Here is a 17,740-nt window from a genome sequence, read left to right on the forward strand (position 1 = left end):
AAACATTACTAGGATAGTAATCAAACTTTTATTAGATCTCTAAAAATATAAACATGGTGTTCAATATGCCAAAAACAGTAACAAGTCTCACAATGGAGATGTTACTGGTGCCCACTCGAGCAAACTGATGAACAACGGGAGGATAGTTCTACAGGGCTACAGAAGATGAATATGAACATGAATATCATATACTAAGAATTACTATTTTCAAAGTCTAGGAATTTCAAAGACATGAACTAGAAATTTTGCCTGAAAAAAAAAGCGATAAATTTTTTTTCATATTTTTGTTTTTTTGGCTACACCCAGTGGTTTGTAGGATTCATTCCTGGTTCTGTATTCAGGGGTCACTCCTGGTGGTGTTTAGGGGACCATTTGGGGTGCCGGGGGATGAAACCTGAGTTTCTCACATGCAAGGCAAGGGCCTTACCCACTATAATATTGCTCTGGCCCCTGAGAAATGTTTTTTGAAAACTCTCCCTGGTTTTAAGGCCATGGTCTGTTATTTGATTTTAGTCATTGGAAAAATTTAAATAAAACAGTAATTTTATCTGACAGCTTTAAACAAAATTGGGATATAGAATATTATAATAATAAAGTCATAACAGAGCATAGTAATAAAGGAAAGTAATATAGTCCAATACCCAAAACAGTTAAAGCATTTTCTCTAAGATCTTCTAGAATTAGCCACTGTTGCCCTGTTCTCTGGTGACTATTTTTAATTGCCTTCTAGCAGACTTGGGGTTGGGATAATATCTGATGCTGAAGTCAGCAATGAGGTTTGTGCAAGAGTTGCTTCTGTACTGATAATTAAACCCTCGGAGAATGAAATGCTATATATAGGCCTTCCTAAAGAAAACTGCTTATCATGAAGACTATTTGCCACACAAAAATGTCCTGCAAAGACACCAAATTAACTAATGTTGATACTATATACATGGAATAGCTATAATTCATACATATTAATTACAGAAAAACAACAGAAATGCAAAAATCATTAAGAAGTACTACTGTGGCCCCCTACAAAACTTTCACATATTTAATCCAAAACAGGGATACAGCTATAACATGAATATTCCATCTATTTTCAGGAAATTACTGCATTCCCTTTATAAGAAACAGACATTACCAATCTTTTATTAAATAATGTAAAAGATACATATTTAAATTTTAGATATTATAGATTATGGACATATTGCTTATGAATAAACTATTTTTGAGATGCAGAAAATCACTACAGCAGAAAAAAAAAATTTTTTTAAAGTCCCAAATTAGATTTACATAACCCAACACAATAAATGGAAACTGTACATGGCACATAATGAGAGCCTAGTATTACTTATTTATTTTATAGATAAAGGAATGCTGACAGATGAAAAACAAAACTGTTTAAAAATTATTCCAAAACTTAAAATTCTATTTATCTTATTTTGGATAAAATAATCTAATATATTTTATTGATTCCAATTCACATGAGCCTTTAGATTTTTAAGTTCATTAGCTTAGTCTCTTGATGTTAAAAATTAAATATATTTAAGCAGTTTATTATCCTAAATTAAGTTCATTTTTTCAATTAATGAAATTCTACAAACCTGGTGGTAATTGAAGAAAAAAATAAAATGATCAGTTATGTCTACACAAGCAAATTTAAAAAGCAAAGCACAATAAAATTAGTTCAAGTAGCACATCCCTCATATTCTTAAATATCACCCAAATACCTCTTGATTTTATTATTAATATTTACAATTTGAAAACATGCAGAAGTTACTTCAGCTTATGTTGAACTTTTTTTCAAAAGTATGTTTTCTAACAAATACACTTACTTGCTGTTTCAATACCAGGTTCTTCACTCCTTCCATCACAAACTGCGATCCTGTATTCATGACTCGTGACAAGAGACTACGGTCAGAAGAGTAAAATCAGGTTGAATGGAAATAAAACATTTGGTTACACACTGTGTACTGATGCTTACCCTTTACCCTATCCACTACCTATTTTCATTAATCTGAAGTGATTTAGGAATTTCTGCTTCCATGAATATCACATGACTGCAGTTCAATTTAACAAAAGAATCGTTATGTAATATTCTAACTTGTCAACAGTCAATTGTAAACAAAATACAGAAATAAGCGATGTCTTCAAAATGAGCATTTTTCTAAGTGAAATGAGTCAGAAAGAGAGGCACAGATATAGAATGACTGCACTCTTTTGTGGAATATAAAATAACTAATATGAGACCCAAGGACAAGGGCCAGGAAGACTACTCCACAATTGGAAACCTGCCTCATGAGCTGAGGGAGAAGGCAGATGGGATAGAGCAGGAATCACTAAGTCAACGATGGTTGGAGGGATACCTCAGAATAGAAGATATATGCTGAAAGTAGTTGAAGGACCAAACATGATGGTCTCTCAGTATTTGTACTGCAAACCATAACACCCAAAAGGAGAGAGAGAATAAGAAGGAAACTGTCTGCCCTAGAGGCAGGGGGTTGGGTGGGGTGAGGGTGGCGGGAGGGATACTGGGGACACTGGTGGTGCAAAATGCACACTGGTGGAGGGACGGTGTTGTATGACTGAAATCAATCATGAAAGCTTTAACTGCATCTCGCAGTGATTCAATAAAGAAAAAAACATTTTTATTGTTGAGCCTTCGCTATATTTTTTAACAAAACATAAACTAAAAAATATAATCCGATTATTTAATGCTATGAATGAATTTGGACAAACAGCTTTAAGAGTTTGAAATATACAATGAAAAAATATATGCCTATATTATGAGTAGGTTGAAAGTTATGTTCTCTGGGTTACAGCAGCTAGATCCAATCCCACATTATGCCGCCTTTCTCATACATAAAAATCTACCACATAAAAATATTAATCTAACATGTAGTACACTTTACCTCAAGTGAGAAAAAGGTTTGAATTTTAAACAATCAAAATTAAAACTATTAAATGACAAGCCATATTGTTTTTATAGTTATGGCTCAGTATCTCAGAATGAAAGGATACTTTCTGGGACAACTGTAATACTGTATTACTTATACTTATAAGAATAATAACCTTCAAATCATTTAAGATTTTTCTTATAATGTATTTTATTAAAATTCTCATCTACAAAATCCATAACAAATTAATAGGCTTTACTATTCAATAAGATTTTCAGACATAAAACTATAAAACTATAAAGTCTACTTTATTAAATACATGAGAATAATTTCCCAAATATATTTTTTCCCCCCAACTTATCCTTACTCCTTGAAATGAAGAGAGGGACAAGATGGAAATCCTTGTGTTATAATGCAATCCTTTCTTTCTTATATTTAGAGAAAGTAATCTCTGTTATAATGAAAACTTCTGAGACAGTTTCCCAGCCTCAGGCATCTGAATGTACTGAACAGCACAATGCAATCTATAGGTGAGACCAACTGGATTTGTTTTGCCAAGCACTTACATGACCCTGCCTGGTTTTGGAAACTTTCATTAAAACAATAGTTCAGGGTGGAGATAAGGTAAATCTGTTTTCCTCTTTTACCCTTTTGTTCTAAGCTGTAAAAAATTAGAAATAATGTAAGACTAATATGGCATAGAAAAAGAGTAGTCAGAATTACTTTGAAAATCATGCAGAAACTAGGGATTTTCTGGAGTCAGAAATAATCTCTGATTCTAGGAACTTCTTTATCATTTGGTTTAGGTCTATCAGAGAGCTAGTCTTGAGTATTTAAGCTTGTTATAAGCATAGATTTAAAACATTTTAACATTCAATATGTTCTGAAAATGAAAAAAAATGCTTTAATAATGAAGAAGCAAACAAAACCAAAAATTTGTAACATGTAAAATATATTCTCCACCGTTTAAAATTAGAATTCCAAGTAAAAATGTCAAATGCACACTGATGTTTATTTTACATCACAATGAAAATATTCTTTCAAGAATCATGCATCATATTTTAAGTTATAAAGTCTAATTATAATATGGAGTATCAGAATTATTCAATCAGAACTATTAGGAGTACTTACCCCATTGATTTAGTGGTAGCGTTGCCGTAGCTGGTGGGAGCTGAGGCCATTTTGGCAAAAGCCCTATGAAAAAAGAATTTTATATGAAAGTTGACTATTAGAGTTAACTTTCAGTATCACATTAAAGTATCTATTGACTATAACTTTTAGTATGCAGAAAGGATTTCTGAAGAGATAGTTTTCAACTCATAAAATGTTTAAGTACAATTAACACGGAACCAATGACATAAATAGTTATTTAAATAATTTTTACAGTTACAAAATAAACTTCAAGTACAGCATAATTAGGAGTGAAACACTGAGCTTCTTTAAAAACACAAATGCAAGGGCTGGAAAGGTAGTAGAGTTAGTAGGGTACTTCCTGGCATCCCACATGGTGCCTTGAGCACTGCCAGGGGTAATTCCTTAGTGCACAACCAGGTGCACTAATAGAACTAATCCGTGAGCACCACTGGTTATGGCCCCCCAAGACAAACCAAACCAAAATAAAAAATACGTACCAATTTTCCAAATGTATAAATTGTCTTTACTTATTTGATCACTTACCTGACCATTTACCCGAAACAGAAACTTGCTGCCTTAAAAGAACAACTAGGTACTGAATGAGCTTAAGTCCCTGTTGTTCTTTAAAGTCCATATTCATCCCCAGATACATGCCTCTGCTCATGGTATTTTCAGGGATATAAATACTTCTCCAACAGGCATGGTACTTTTCAGGATTTAGTTCAAATATACTTCCTTCATTAACATCATACTAATTCTACTAGCCAATGATTTTGCTTGTTTGCGGGCCACACCCAGAGGTACTCAGGGCCTACTCAGGGCCTACTCAGGGATTCCTGGTAGAGATCGTAGGACTGTATGTGGTGGCAGGGATTGAACACAGGTAAGCCACAGGCAAGGCAAGCACTTTATCCACTGTACTATCTCTCCACTAGTCCCCCATATCTTAATGGCTCTAGCTACATTCTGCAACACATTTATTTATCTATTTATGCATTTATTTAATTTGCTTTTTGCGCCATACCCGATGATGCTCAGAGGTTACTCCTGGCTCTATACTCAGAAATTACTCCTGGTGGTGCTTGGGGGACCATATGGGGTGCCAGAGATCGAACCTAGGTTGGCTGCATGCAAAGCAAACACCATACCCACTGTACAATTGCTCCATCCCTGTAACACATACTTTTGTACTAAATATCAATATCCTAATCTATTTTTAAAACTTTCTGAGTGTTCTTTCTTTCTGAATTTCTTTAAACTATGGAATTCCTGAAGGTTAGGCAAGAAAGACAGCACTTGGGCATTTTAAAATTATTTTTGTGGGCTGGGTAGACAGCTCAGTAATCTGGAGCTCATGCCTTGCATATGTATATCACTGGGAGCAGTCCTGGAGCCCCCGAATTCTGTTTGGGAGGTGCCTCAAAAATATTTTTTCTCTCTCTTGCTTTGTATTTTTTTTAAATATAATTGAGATTGGAAAACATATTGAATTCGTAGTTTTTTGTGCTTGACAACTCAAGTTACCTACTATAAACACTCAGGGGTGCATGTCATTTTAAGTATGCAATTACACAGGCAATTACATAGTGCACATGTATAGATAAATGGAGAGAGAAGCTGTTAGGTAATAATGAACCATATTGTAAAAAATGTCACCTAAGTTTTGGCTCAAAGTCAACCACCCAGAAGTTCTCCTTCGTATCTTCAACAAATGTAACTATCACTCCCAACAACTTATCAATCAATATTTTCTCTATAGCATTTTATATTAACATTATTGTATTTATTGCTTGTTCTCTTAAAAAAATGAACAGTCAAAGAGAGCAGGAGTCTTCCACTGCCTCCTATTATATTCCTGATAATTATAAGAGAAGAGTCTCTAAGGCACAAAGATAAAGTAAATCGTATAGTTAGTTATAAAGCAAATTACTGAATAATGTTGTAAACTGTTTGCACTGTATAATAGACAGTTCCTAATTAAACAAACCTTCTGCAACATAATTTTTACTAAATTGTGTTCTATATTATGGAAATGTAATCATTTACTAATCCTATTACTGCATACTTGTGTTGGTTTTCAAAATTTTATTATTAAAATTACTTCCAATATTTTACAATTCAATTACAATTCATATTGTTTCTTTGCAATAAATGTAGAAGTGCTAGGTTACAGGTTTTTTTTTTTTCTTGGCATTTTGGGTCACACCCGGCGATGCACAGGGGTTACTCCTGGCTCTGCACACAGGGGTTACTCCTGGCTCTGCACACAGGAGTCACTCCTGGCAGTGCTTGGTGGACCATATGGGATGCTGGGAATCGAACCTGGGTCAGCTGAGTGCAAGGCAAACACCCTACCCACTGTGCTATCGCTGCAGCCCCAAGTTACAGATTTTAAAAGTGTTGTTTTTGAACTTTTTTACATTACTTAGGAAAAGTATGATAATTTGTATTTCTAAAAAGAGTATAAATGCACCAATTAACTTTACCATACCTCAATGGAAAATATTCTCTAAATCTTTAATTAATATTAATCTACATTTCTCTTTTCTTTAGTATTTTTTGAGACATTTGTCTAAAAATATTTCAGTCTCTTAATCTTTCTTTTCAGTAGAAGAAATACAAACCTAATAGGAAGAAAAGACACCACTCTTTTATGCAATATTAAGTTATGGAAGGATTGGCCAGATAAGAAATATTTGTCACTAAATAACAAAAAATACTGAGGCACTGTTCAATTTTCTCAATAACATTCCCTTTTCTTGGGAACTTGACCTCCAATGTACTCTTTCAATACAAGAATAAAAGAAGAAGACTTACTTCCATTGTTTGATATATTGTAAGGGGTTAAGGTTGCATCCTGCATCAGTTAAAGCTTTTTTGTATTGCTCCAAATCAGCCTAAAATAAGAATGATACAACACAATTTTATTCTCATGCATGAGAAGATCATTTTTTATTATTTGATTAATCAAAAAGTTAAAGAGTTAAGGCATAAATTTAAATTTGAGGCACCCAAGTAGAGTTTTACTTGAATACCCAATATATGTGATCTTTGTTTCAGAAAGATCACATATATTATCACATTATCAGAGCTTACATATTATTACATAATATTACATTATTACATATTATTACATAATATTACATCTCTGACACTTGATTGAGGTTGCCTCAGGCATGCGTCAAGCCACGTTGGTGAATAAACTCAAGAATTTTTGAACACAGGCTTTTTTTGTGGCTATCTCTCTCGGCATTCCTCGCACAATCATGGAGGTGCTGAACCAGTCAATCATATTCCTCACCAATGTTGTCAATGACAACATCTTCCCATGTTGCTGCAATAGTGCCAAAGAGCTCCCAGTTGTTGGTTGTTCTGGGAGTTCTCTTCTTAAACTTTGCAGCCCTTTCTCCCCGCTCCGTGAAGTAGAATTTTGCACAATGGAGACGGTGGCCTGAACCCGTTTGGAATTTTGGGACAACAGCGACATCGGTCAGGAAAAACCGTTGATAGAATATGATGTGGTCAATTTCATCCACCAGGAGACTCCAATGTCCAATATTTAGATTCGACCTTCTGGAACTGTGAGTTACCATGGATGGTCTTGGTTGACATGATGAACTCAGTCTCTCACCCTGTTCGTTCCATTCTAGGCCATGGGTCCCGATGTGGAGTTCTATGGCTGATCTTCTCGGTCCTATCTTGGCATTAAAATCACCAACAGTGATCTTGTAGAAGGTGTGGTCTTCTTTATAGAACTTCTCCAGCTCCATGTAGAACTTCTCAATTTCTCCTTCATCATAACTGGATGTTGGTGCATAGACAACTGCTGGCAGTTAGCCATATCTATTCAAGTGTCCAATTTGGGTTGCTAAGATATTCGAATGAATCAATGCTCATGGCCAAGTTCGTGTTGACAAGGACACCAACACTACTGATGCCTCTTTTGTTGCATGTTCCGAGGAACAGTTCTTCTTCAGTGTCGAAAACTGCGTGATGTGATTGATGCCTTCTGGTCTCAGTCAGACCAATGATGTCATACTTGATCTTTCTTCGTTTTGGCAGCCTAGTTCGGCCTTGAGATTTTATCAGCCTCTCCTTCCACATCCTTCTCAATGCTGTTGTATTGGTGGCGCCTTCAGGGTCAGGGAAATGAGACCCATTGTATTTACTGGTTTTGGCATATTGAATACACCACAAATACCTTGCCAGGTTCTGCTGTGCAGGCGAGATACTCTTGGTAGCTTGCCAGGCTCTCCGAGAGGGATTGAGACTTTTGGGGTGGCCTCTAATCGCCCTTTAAGGTGTTCCCATGGTTTAAACCATATTTGAACCCTATCATATATGGTTCAGCAATCCTGGAAGATGGGTATTAAGTGTCTTATGATGTGTTGCGCGGCCGCTTTGGTCCGGAAAGCGTCCTGGAGCGTGGTGGCAGCTGGGTAGTAAAGGTAGTGGAGGTAGTGGAGGTCTGCCAGTGAGGTATTTATCTGGTACCTGTAGGATGGGTCTTCTGTGTGTAATCCAATCCCTGGGTTGCAGACAGGGCAAGGTAGGGTGGGGCTCCTGGTTTTAATCCCTTCATCACCTGTTGTTGGTGGGAGCAGGCAGAGGATCTCTGTCTCCAGGTCTGTTGAGCCTTCAGTCCAAGGTCTCAGAGTTCCGCTGATCTTGTTCTGTGGGGCTTCACTCGTGCGTGAGTCTCGGACCAAGCTTCCAGAAAGCATCTTGGAGCATGGCAGCGGCTGGGTAGTGGAGGTAGTGGAGGCTTGGCGCATGCCTCAGGCAACCGCAATCGAAAGTCTGAGCTCGAAAAGCAGTACAGAGAAGCGATAAAGGAAAACCTCAAAGAGAGAAGAGCAGCAGTGCTGGTAGATGCGGCAGAAGCCAGGAAAAGCATTCACAATGCCCACCTGTCCTTCGCCAACTACAAGACCAAGATGACTGCCCTCTGACATCTTGATTGATCTATCACATCTTCCACAAGGGCAATGGAGAAGATTATCCATGACTTCTACTCAGATCTCTTTGATAGCCACGTCCCCCTGCCCACATACCAAATTCTGCAGGATAGATGTGTCATTTATTAGGGGAATGAGATCCATTTATTACTGGATGACATTTATTGCTGATGACATCGTTCTAATAACACCAAACATTAGCCAAGCGGCACAAATGTTGAAGGACTTTGACCGTGAATGTGGAAAGGCCGGACTACAGCTGAATCTTACGAAGACAATGTTTATGAGAAACAGCCTTGTTCCTGACGCTCCATTCGCTCTCAACGGAACCACCATCTCCGAATGCAACAGTTATATATACCTAGGTCGAGAAATCAACATGATAAATAACCTGGCACCTGAGTTGCGCAGGAGGAAGAGAGCAGCTTGGAATGCCTTCAAGAGCGTTGAAGAAATAACTAAAAGGACAAAGAACCTCCAGCTACGAGCACATCTCTTTGATTCCACTGTTCTTCCTGCATTAACATATGCCTCAGAGACCTGGGCCCTATGCAAACAGGATGAGAACACTATTCGGGTCTCTCAAAGAGGAATCGAAAGAGCTATGCTTGGAATATCACGATTCACTCAAATGAGGGATAGAATCCGGAGTTCTGATCTTCATCAACGCTCAAGAATCAGTGACGCTGTCTCATTTGCCAAGACATCAAAAATCAGATGGGCTGGACACGTAATGAGGTTTACAGACAACCGCTGGACTAGAGCCATTACTGATTGGATTCCACGGGACATCAAAAGATCACGTGGACGCCCACCTACAAGATGGTCAGACTTCTTTGTCAAGACCCTGAATGATCGGTTTGAGGCTCTGCATGTTCCTAGAACGAACAGATACCATTGGGCTACGCTAGCACGCAACCGGGATGAATGGAGACGTTACTGGCACCCGCTTGAGTAAATCGATGAATAACGGGGATTAAGTGATTAAGTGAAGATGTGTCATTCCCAATGTTCTCCCTTCCAAAATCTGACACTCCACTTTGTTGGTAAAGAAATGAACAGCACCTGGCCAGACAAGGTCAGACCTGAACACCCGAAGAACCTGCCATCAGTACTCATCAATACACTGGCTCGGCTCTTCACACGCTAACTGTCTGAATGCAAGGTTCTGTCCCAATGGAAAACCAGCAGGACTGTACTACTGTACAAGAAAGGATACATCCATGACATTGGCAACTATCGCCTGATCTGCCTATTGTCTGTCATCTACAAGCTGTTCACTTGAGTCATCTAAAATAGGATTGGCAGAACACTAGGTGAAGGATAACCATGCGAGCAAGCTGGGTTCTGCAAAAGATTCAGCACGATCGACCACAACCACATGATAACCAAGCTCAGTGAGGTTTCTCGAGAGTTCAAGATGCCGCTTTGTCTAACGTTCATTAATTTAAAGAAGGCCTTTGATTCTGTTGAGACGGAAGTGGTCATTGAAGCCCCAGTCAATTAGGGCATTCAAACTCAATATATCAGGATCCTCCGTGAGCTGTATTACAGATTCACTACCAGGATCTCACCATTCTACAAAGAAGTGATCATCCATGTCAAGAGAGGGGTTTTGCAGGGTGAAACCATTTCACCGAAACTCTTCAGTGCCACCCTCGAGAATGTCATGTGATGACTGGAATGGGAAGGAATGGGAGTGAAGATACACGGTTGCCAACTACACCACCGCCGCTTTGCTGATCACATTGTTCTAATAACACCAAACATTAGCCAAGTGGCATAAATGCTGGCTGACTTTGACCCTGAGTGTGGAAAGGTCAGACTATAGCTGAATCTCATTAAGACAATGTTTATGAAAAAGTCTCGTTCCTGACGTTCCATTCACTCTCAATGGAAAGACCATCTCCGAATGCAACAGTTATGTGTACCTAGGTCAAGAAGTCAACATGATGAATGACCTGGACCTAAGTTGCGCAGGAGGAAGAGAATGGCTTGGACCGCCTTCAAGAGCGTCGAAGAAATGGCTAAGAGGATGAAGAACCTCCAGCTCTGGGCACATCTCTTTGATTCCACTGTTCTTCCTGCATTAACACACGCCTCAGAGACCTGGGCCCTAGGGAAACAGGATGACAACGCTATTCGGGCCTCCCAAAGAGGAATCGAAAGAGTTATGCTTGGAGTATCACGTTTCACTGAAATGAGAGAAAGAATCTGGAGCTCCGACCTCTGTTAACGGTCAAGAATCACGGATGCTGTCTGTTTTGCCAAGGCGTCGAAAATCACATGGGCTGGACACGTAATGAAATTTGGAGATGACCGCTGGACTAGAGACGTTACAGACTGGATTCCACAGGACATCAAGAGACTGCGTGGCCACCCACCTGCGAGATGGTCAGAGTTCTTCGTGAAGACCCTGAATGATCAGTTTGAGGCTCTCCGTGCTCCTAGAATGAGCAGATGCCACTGGGCTACACTAACATGCGACAGAGACGAATGGAGACGTTACTGGTGCCTGCTTGAGCAAATCGATGAGTAACGGGATGTCAAGTGATCAAGTAATCTCTGACATAATCACCCAAATCAACTATGAAGCACATTTTATAACCCCTCAGTCCAACAACCTGATTTTTATTTTTTTCTCCACTCCTAAAATGAGACTGCTTTTCTAAGAACAAGCATAGAGTGAAATCATTTGGCTTGACATAGACTGAAACAGACAACTGAACCAGGATGCCCTTTTCTTTTCTTTTCTTCTTTCTTTCTTTCTTTCTTTCTTTCTTTCTTTCTTTCTTTCTTTCTTTCTTTCTTTCCTTTCCTTTCCCTTTCTTTCTTTCTTTCTTTCTTTCTTTCTTTCTTTCTTTCTTTCTTTCTCTCTCTCTCTCTCTCTCTCTCTCTCTCTCTCTCTCTCTCTCTCTCTCTCTTAAAGCACAGTGAGATTCACAGTTACAAGGTTGTTCATGATTAGGTTTCACTTATATAATGTTCCAACACCTATTCCTTCACCAGTGTACATTTCTCACCATCAATGTCCCCAATTTTCCGCTTGCCACCACTCCACCCCTGCCATCTCTGTGGCAGGTACTTGGCACTTTTCTATTTCGCCCTCCCTCCCTCCCTCACTTCCTCCCCTTTTACTCTCACTCTCTTTTTTTTGGGCATTATGGTTTGCAATATAGATACTGAAAAGGTTATCATGTATATCCGTTTACCTCCTTTGAAAACTCAGTTCTTGTCCATAGTTATCACTTCTGTTAGTGTCATACTGGTACCTTCTCTTTCCTAATCCCCCCACCCACACACACCTGTGGTAAGCTTCCAATCACTGACCAGCCCTGGCCCCTATTTTATCTGGTCTTGAATACTGTTCTCATACTGTTTTTTTTAAAATTTATTTATATCCCATAAATGAATGCAGTCATTCTACATGTGTCCCTCTCCTTCTGACTCATTTCACTCATGATATTCTCCATGTCCAGAGGATGCCCATCTATAGAGGTCAAAACTCATTATTGAATGACAAGTGTCCTATACTTTTCAAACCAATTTTCTCATTATTGCTTCCACAAAATGTTCTGAGGAGTAAGTACAGTTGTATTTGTCTAACATCCATGAGTTTACTGCTCGAGGGTCACTCCTGGTGTTGTACAGGAGACTGTAGTGCAGAGTACTGAACCAGCTGAACTCATCCTCTGTCCCCCATTCAAAAGTAAGAATTTTAATCACTTGAATTTAGTTCAAATTCCAACAACTTGAAAGTGGCTATACTTCCAATGAGTTGACAGCTCTCTTCAAGACAATAAATATTGATTAAACTCTTGAGCACTAAATAAAACCATTCTTACCAAATTATTATTTTTTTAATGTAGGAGCACTTCTATTTATTCAGTCACTGATTAGCTAACTGAATTGGACATGAACTCCACCTTACTTTTTTTTTTCTCATAATTTTATTTATTTTTTCTTCTTATATTTATTTATTGATTCACTGTGGAAAAAGTTACAAAGTTTTCAGGTTTAAGTCTCGGTCATACAAAGATCAAATACCTTTCCCTTCACCAGTACTCGTTCCAAATTACTTTTAAGTAGTTAGTAGACCACTGTGATTTTTATTTCTACTTTAAAACAAAAACTCACAACCCCTGCCCCCCCCCCCCCCCCCCAAGTAACTGAAATACAGAGGACATACCTCAGAAGGTGCTTGCTGTGTGCTTATGTAATAGATAAGAAACAGTCTCATTTTATCTTCTGGAGTTCCTGCTACATGGGGGAAAGTAGATTTTTAAAGTAAAACATGCATAATTCTGGTTATGTTTTACAGTGAACAAACCTAAATAAAAATTCAAAGTATATATAAATGTGACAAGAAAAATATAACTCTTAATTGAACTGATCTAGATTACTGGAACCAAATTCAAATTATAAAATACAAACACGGAAAGAAGATGAAATCCTGGGTATACAGGGATGGGATATAGAGGAGTCTCCATATTTGCTTCCAAAATAATTAATAATGTTGACATTTGCCTTTCAGGCTCAAACATTAGAAATGCCAGGACTGTGTTTGCACATGTGGGACCAGGCAGTCACAGGCACTCAAAAGGCAAGCACTTTAAAATACTCAAGAGTATAGCTGCAGGGGCTGGAGTGATAGCACAGCAGGTAGGGTGTTTGCCTTGCATGTGGCCGACCCGGGTTCGATTCCTAGCAGCCCATATGGTCCTCTGAGCACCGCCAGGAGTGATAGGAGTGATTCCTGAACGCAAAGCCAGGAGTAACTCCTGAGCATCGCCGGGTGTGACTCAAAAAAAAAAAGTGCTTGCTTTAGCAGCACATATACTAAAATTGAAACGATAGCTACAGTGTGGTTCCTTTAGACATACTTCTTTTCTGCTGTGACTATTCTATTTCTTTCTCCGGTGGTGGTGATGGTTTGTGTGTGTGTGTGTGGGGGGGGGGGGGGGGGGGAGCGGTGAGCACAGTTTGGGTCATGCATGGCAGTGTGGAGGTCACTCCCAGAGATACAGGGGGAATATCTGGTGCCAGGAATAGAACCAAGTTGGGCTGCATACAAGGCAAGAACCTTAAATCCTGTACTATCTCTCAGCCTTGTGATCATTTTAAAATCAGTATTTCCTCACTGAGTTAATCTAATATAATTCAGAGAAAGCTTTTAAATATATTTCAGAGGTTTCCCCACCCCAAAATATATTTTTCTTCCTGAACATTTGTAAAAGTTGTTGAAAGTTTACCCATTAAAATCAGGAAATTATAAGGGATACAATTATTACCTTAAATTCTTAGATGCCATTTCTAATTGTGCTGATATTCTTTATTAAGGTCCTTTGTGGAAAAATAATTCATTTCAGAATCATGTGTATTTAACCATATGTCTCTTTAGTCTTCTTTTTAAAATAGTTCCCTTAACCTTTCCTTGACTTCCCATCATCTTGATATCTTTAATTACAGGGCAGTTTCTTTTGTAGACTTTATCAGACTTAAGTTTTATCTGACATTTTCTTCTTGATTACATTCAGGTTACTGAACTTTGTCAAGAATCTAACCAAATGAAACATACAGTATTGTACCTTCCTGGGTCATATACTTCAGTGTTTTATTTCTAAAAATACATGACTGTCAGTTATAAAATCTATCAGGCCTTTTCATTATATAGTTTTTCTCTCTTTGTTTTTCTCAAAATTGGTATTTTGTTACTAATCATAAAATATTAATTAGCAAAATTAATATTAATTCAAACATGTAAATATCTTGTCCAATTTCAATGTAACCTAGTCTTTGTGTATGGACTCATAGTTTCCCCACTTCATTCTGACCTATAATCTATTGTTAAACTTTGTTTTAAGGCTTGAATGGTGGTGGGAAAATCTGAGCAAAATATAATGCCCAACCAAAATGCATCTGAACTGTGCATTCAACTACGGTGCTATGCCGCCCTGGGAGGAGAAGGGTGTCTGTCCCTCCACCTGTCCCCCCTTGCAACGGGCGGCACAGTGGCCTGCATCTGTTAGAGCCTAATAAACAGCCAGGTATAAGATTGCATTGACGAGGCACGAGGGGCCTTGTGGGATGGGGGGTGGAATAGGCCCTGCTCCCCGCCATGACAATGCTCCAGGTTGCTACCCTCAAACGCTTCCTCTGGCTTCGACCAACCATGATCCCAGAGGCACACAAACCAATCAGAACTCAGGGGCTTTTGGTGGTAATCCCTCTAGGTTTTTTATTAAAATATCAGAAATCCAAATTTGCGTGGCTGCTATTGTGGCCACATGACATCATATGCTCTTCATAATCAGCAATAGAAAACAAATTATCTAGTGATATCTTTTTGGCAGGTCTGAATGTTGGGGAAAATTCCAAATAATAATGTTGGGTCTTTTGTCGTAATATTGAATGTGATCAACGTAGAGAGAGAGAGTAAAGTGGAAATCTGCCACACAGGTGGGGGTGGAGGGGTGGGGGTGGGGGTGGGGGGGGTATACTGGGGTTCTTGGTGGTGGAAAATGTGCACTGGTGAAGGGACGGGTGTTTGATCATTGTATGACTGACGAGACTTGAACTGAAAGGCTTTGTGACTGTTCTCACGGTGAATAAATTTGAAAAAAGTTTCTTAGAAAAAAAAAAACCAGTAACTTTCTTTTAACAATCAAATGGTCAAATCTGACCACTGGAAGTCTCTTCAGGCTAACTTCTGGCTAGATTGCCATGTCCCATCATATTATGAATACTTTTTTGGCTTTCTAACACAACAATTTTATTTTATACTTTCATCCTCTATATTAATCCTAGAATCAAATTACTTCTCTAGTTGAGTCCTGAAGAAATAGTATTTACAAACTAAACTCTTTTCTATTGGGGCATAGTTGCTACTAGTCCTGCTTAACTTGGCTGAACTAGGAAACTTCCAAAAACTATTTGTAGTTGTACATATATATATATACTTACATTTATTTTTCTATTTAATGTATATATAGTAAAAAACTAAGTTCATACCTGCATCACCAATTCCAATCCAGCATTTTAGGATTTCTAGTTTTCTCCCTTTCGTTATTTATAACTTCTTTCTCTGATAACAGGAACCTCAACTGTATATTATCTGATACAGTTCTTTAATAAATGCCTGTAAAATATCCTATCTCTGCTGCCAGCCCAGGGATGTTTTCTGACATCCCTGGGCTCTGAAACCTACATATTTGGCCATACTTATCATCCCATCTGTGTTGATGCTGGCACTCTGTTTTGAGTAAGCTCTGCTTATTTTTGTGTCTGAAAGCTGCTTCCACATTTCGACACCTTGCTCCACCTGCCTTAATTTTGTTCAATTACTTTAAGTTTTGTTCAAAAACCTTATGTTCAATCAACAATCTTTCTTCCAATGTACATGTGGGTGCCCTTCTTATCCTGGGCAGATCCCAACATCTTTTTCTGAATGGATGTTAACCTCACTTTCTCCTTCTTAATGTCTTTAGAGGGCTGGAGCGATAGCAGAGCGGTAGGGCGTTTGCCTTGCACACAGCCAACATGGCCGACCCGAGTTCGATTCCTCCGCCCCTCTTGGAGAGCCTGGCAAGCTACTGAGAGTATCTTGCCCACACGGCAAAGCCTGGCAAGCTACCCGTGACCGTATTCAATATGCCAAACACAATAACATCAAGTCTCATGATGGAGAAGTTACTGGGCCTTCTTGAGCAAATAGATGAACAACAGGAGGACCATGACCATGAATGTCTTTAGAAAAAAAAAAGTTTCCAAAAGGGGAAATAAAAGGTTCTGATAGTTTTATAAAAACTATTTCCTTATTTGCTTCACCTTTACTAAGAGCTCAGAAGTGACAGATTTAAATACATTTGACATCATTTCACTCTAAGTACAAACAGCTTTAAAATGCTAAGCTTGCACCAGAAAAATTTAGCTTGTTCAAATGGTAAGCAACATTTTGCTTTTATGTAAAAAAACTTTTTTTTTTTTTTTTGCTTTTTGGGTCACACCCAGCAATGCGCAGGGGTTACTCCTGGCTCATGCACTCAGGAATTATTCCTGGTGGTACTCGGGGGACCATATGGCATGCTGGGAATTGAACCCCGGTCGGCTGCAGGCAAGGCAAATGCCCTACCTGCTGTGCTATCACTCCAGCCCCTTATATAAAAACCCTTAATTAAAATTAGGAATTTTGAAAATTAATTTCCAACTTAGCATAAAGTGAAAAACTCATTATTTTACTCCATTCTTGAATAGAACTGAGACATGAATTAAAAACTATTTTGAAAAGCTCAACAAATCTATACATTTAAGAGGATTTTAGAGGATAAAAACCTATGTAGATTTTATGATTATTGTAATTGAAACTACACATAACATATTCTATGTTGTTTTAAGAAATGTTAATTTACAATTATTTAAATAAATATAAATGGACTACAGAATTTCTTTAAAAGTGAATCCCCCAAACATTTTCCACTTTGGAGAATCCAGAAAGAGAGTAAGTGAGTTTCTTTAAATAAAACTTATTTTATTTCACTGGGACCAGAGCGACAGTATAGTGGGTGTGGTATTTGCATTGTATGCAGCCTACCCAGGTTCAATCCCTGGCATCGCACATGATCCCCCAAACACCACGAGGAGTAATTCCTGAGTGCAAAGTCAGGAGTAATCCCTGAGCATTGCCGGGTATGACTCCCCACAAAAAAGGATTAGTTTACTACACACACACTCTCTCTCTCTCTCTCTCTCTCTCTCTTTCTCCTTTCT

The 17,740-nt window shown here is 38.4% G+C and overlaps 1 protein-coding gene across 1 annotated transcript in view; it reads right to left on the reverse strand.

Annotated features, from left to right (window-relative positions):
• Nucleotides 1-17,740, reverse strand: part of SCFD1 (sec1 family domain containing 1) — a 129,091-nt gene that overhangs the window by 32,061 nt on the left and 79,290 nt on the right. Inside the window, exons 16-19 of the mRNA XM_056133613.1 lie at nucleotides 13,164-13,234; nucleotides 6,834-6,913; nucleotides 4,014-4,076; nucleotides 1,821-1,896 (exon numbers count right to left, since the gene is read on the reverse strand). Coding sequence (XP_055989588.1) covers nucleotides 1,821-1,896; nucleotides 4,014-4,076; nucleotides 6,834-6,913; nucleotides 13,164-13,234 — 290 coding nt within the window. The remainder of the gene's footprint in view (nucleotides 1-1,820; nucleotides 1,897-4,013; nucleotides 4,077-6,833; nucleotides 6,914-13,163; nucleotides 13,235-17,740) is intronic.

This window comes from Sorex fumeus, unplaced genomic scaffold (assembly GCF_029834395.1).
Source record: "Sorex fumeus unplaced genomic scaffold, SorFum_2.1 ptg000098l, whole genome shotgun sequence".
In the NCBI taxonomy this organism is placed as follows: Eukaryota; Metazoa; Chordata; class Mammalia; order Eulipotyphla; family Soricidae; genus Sorex; species Sorex fumeus.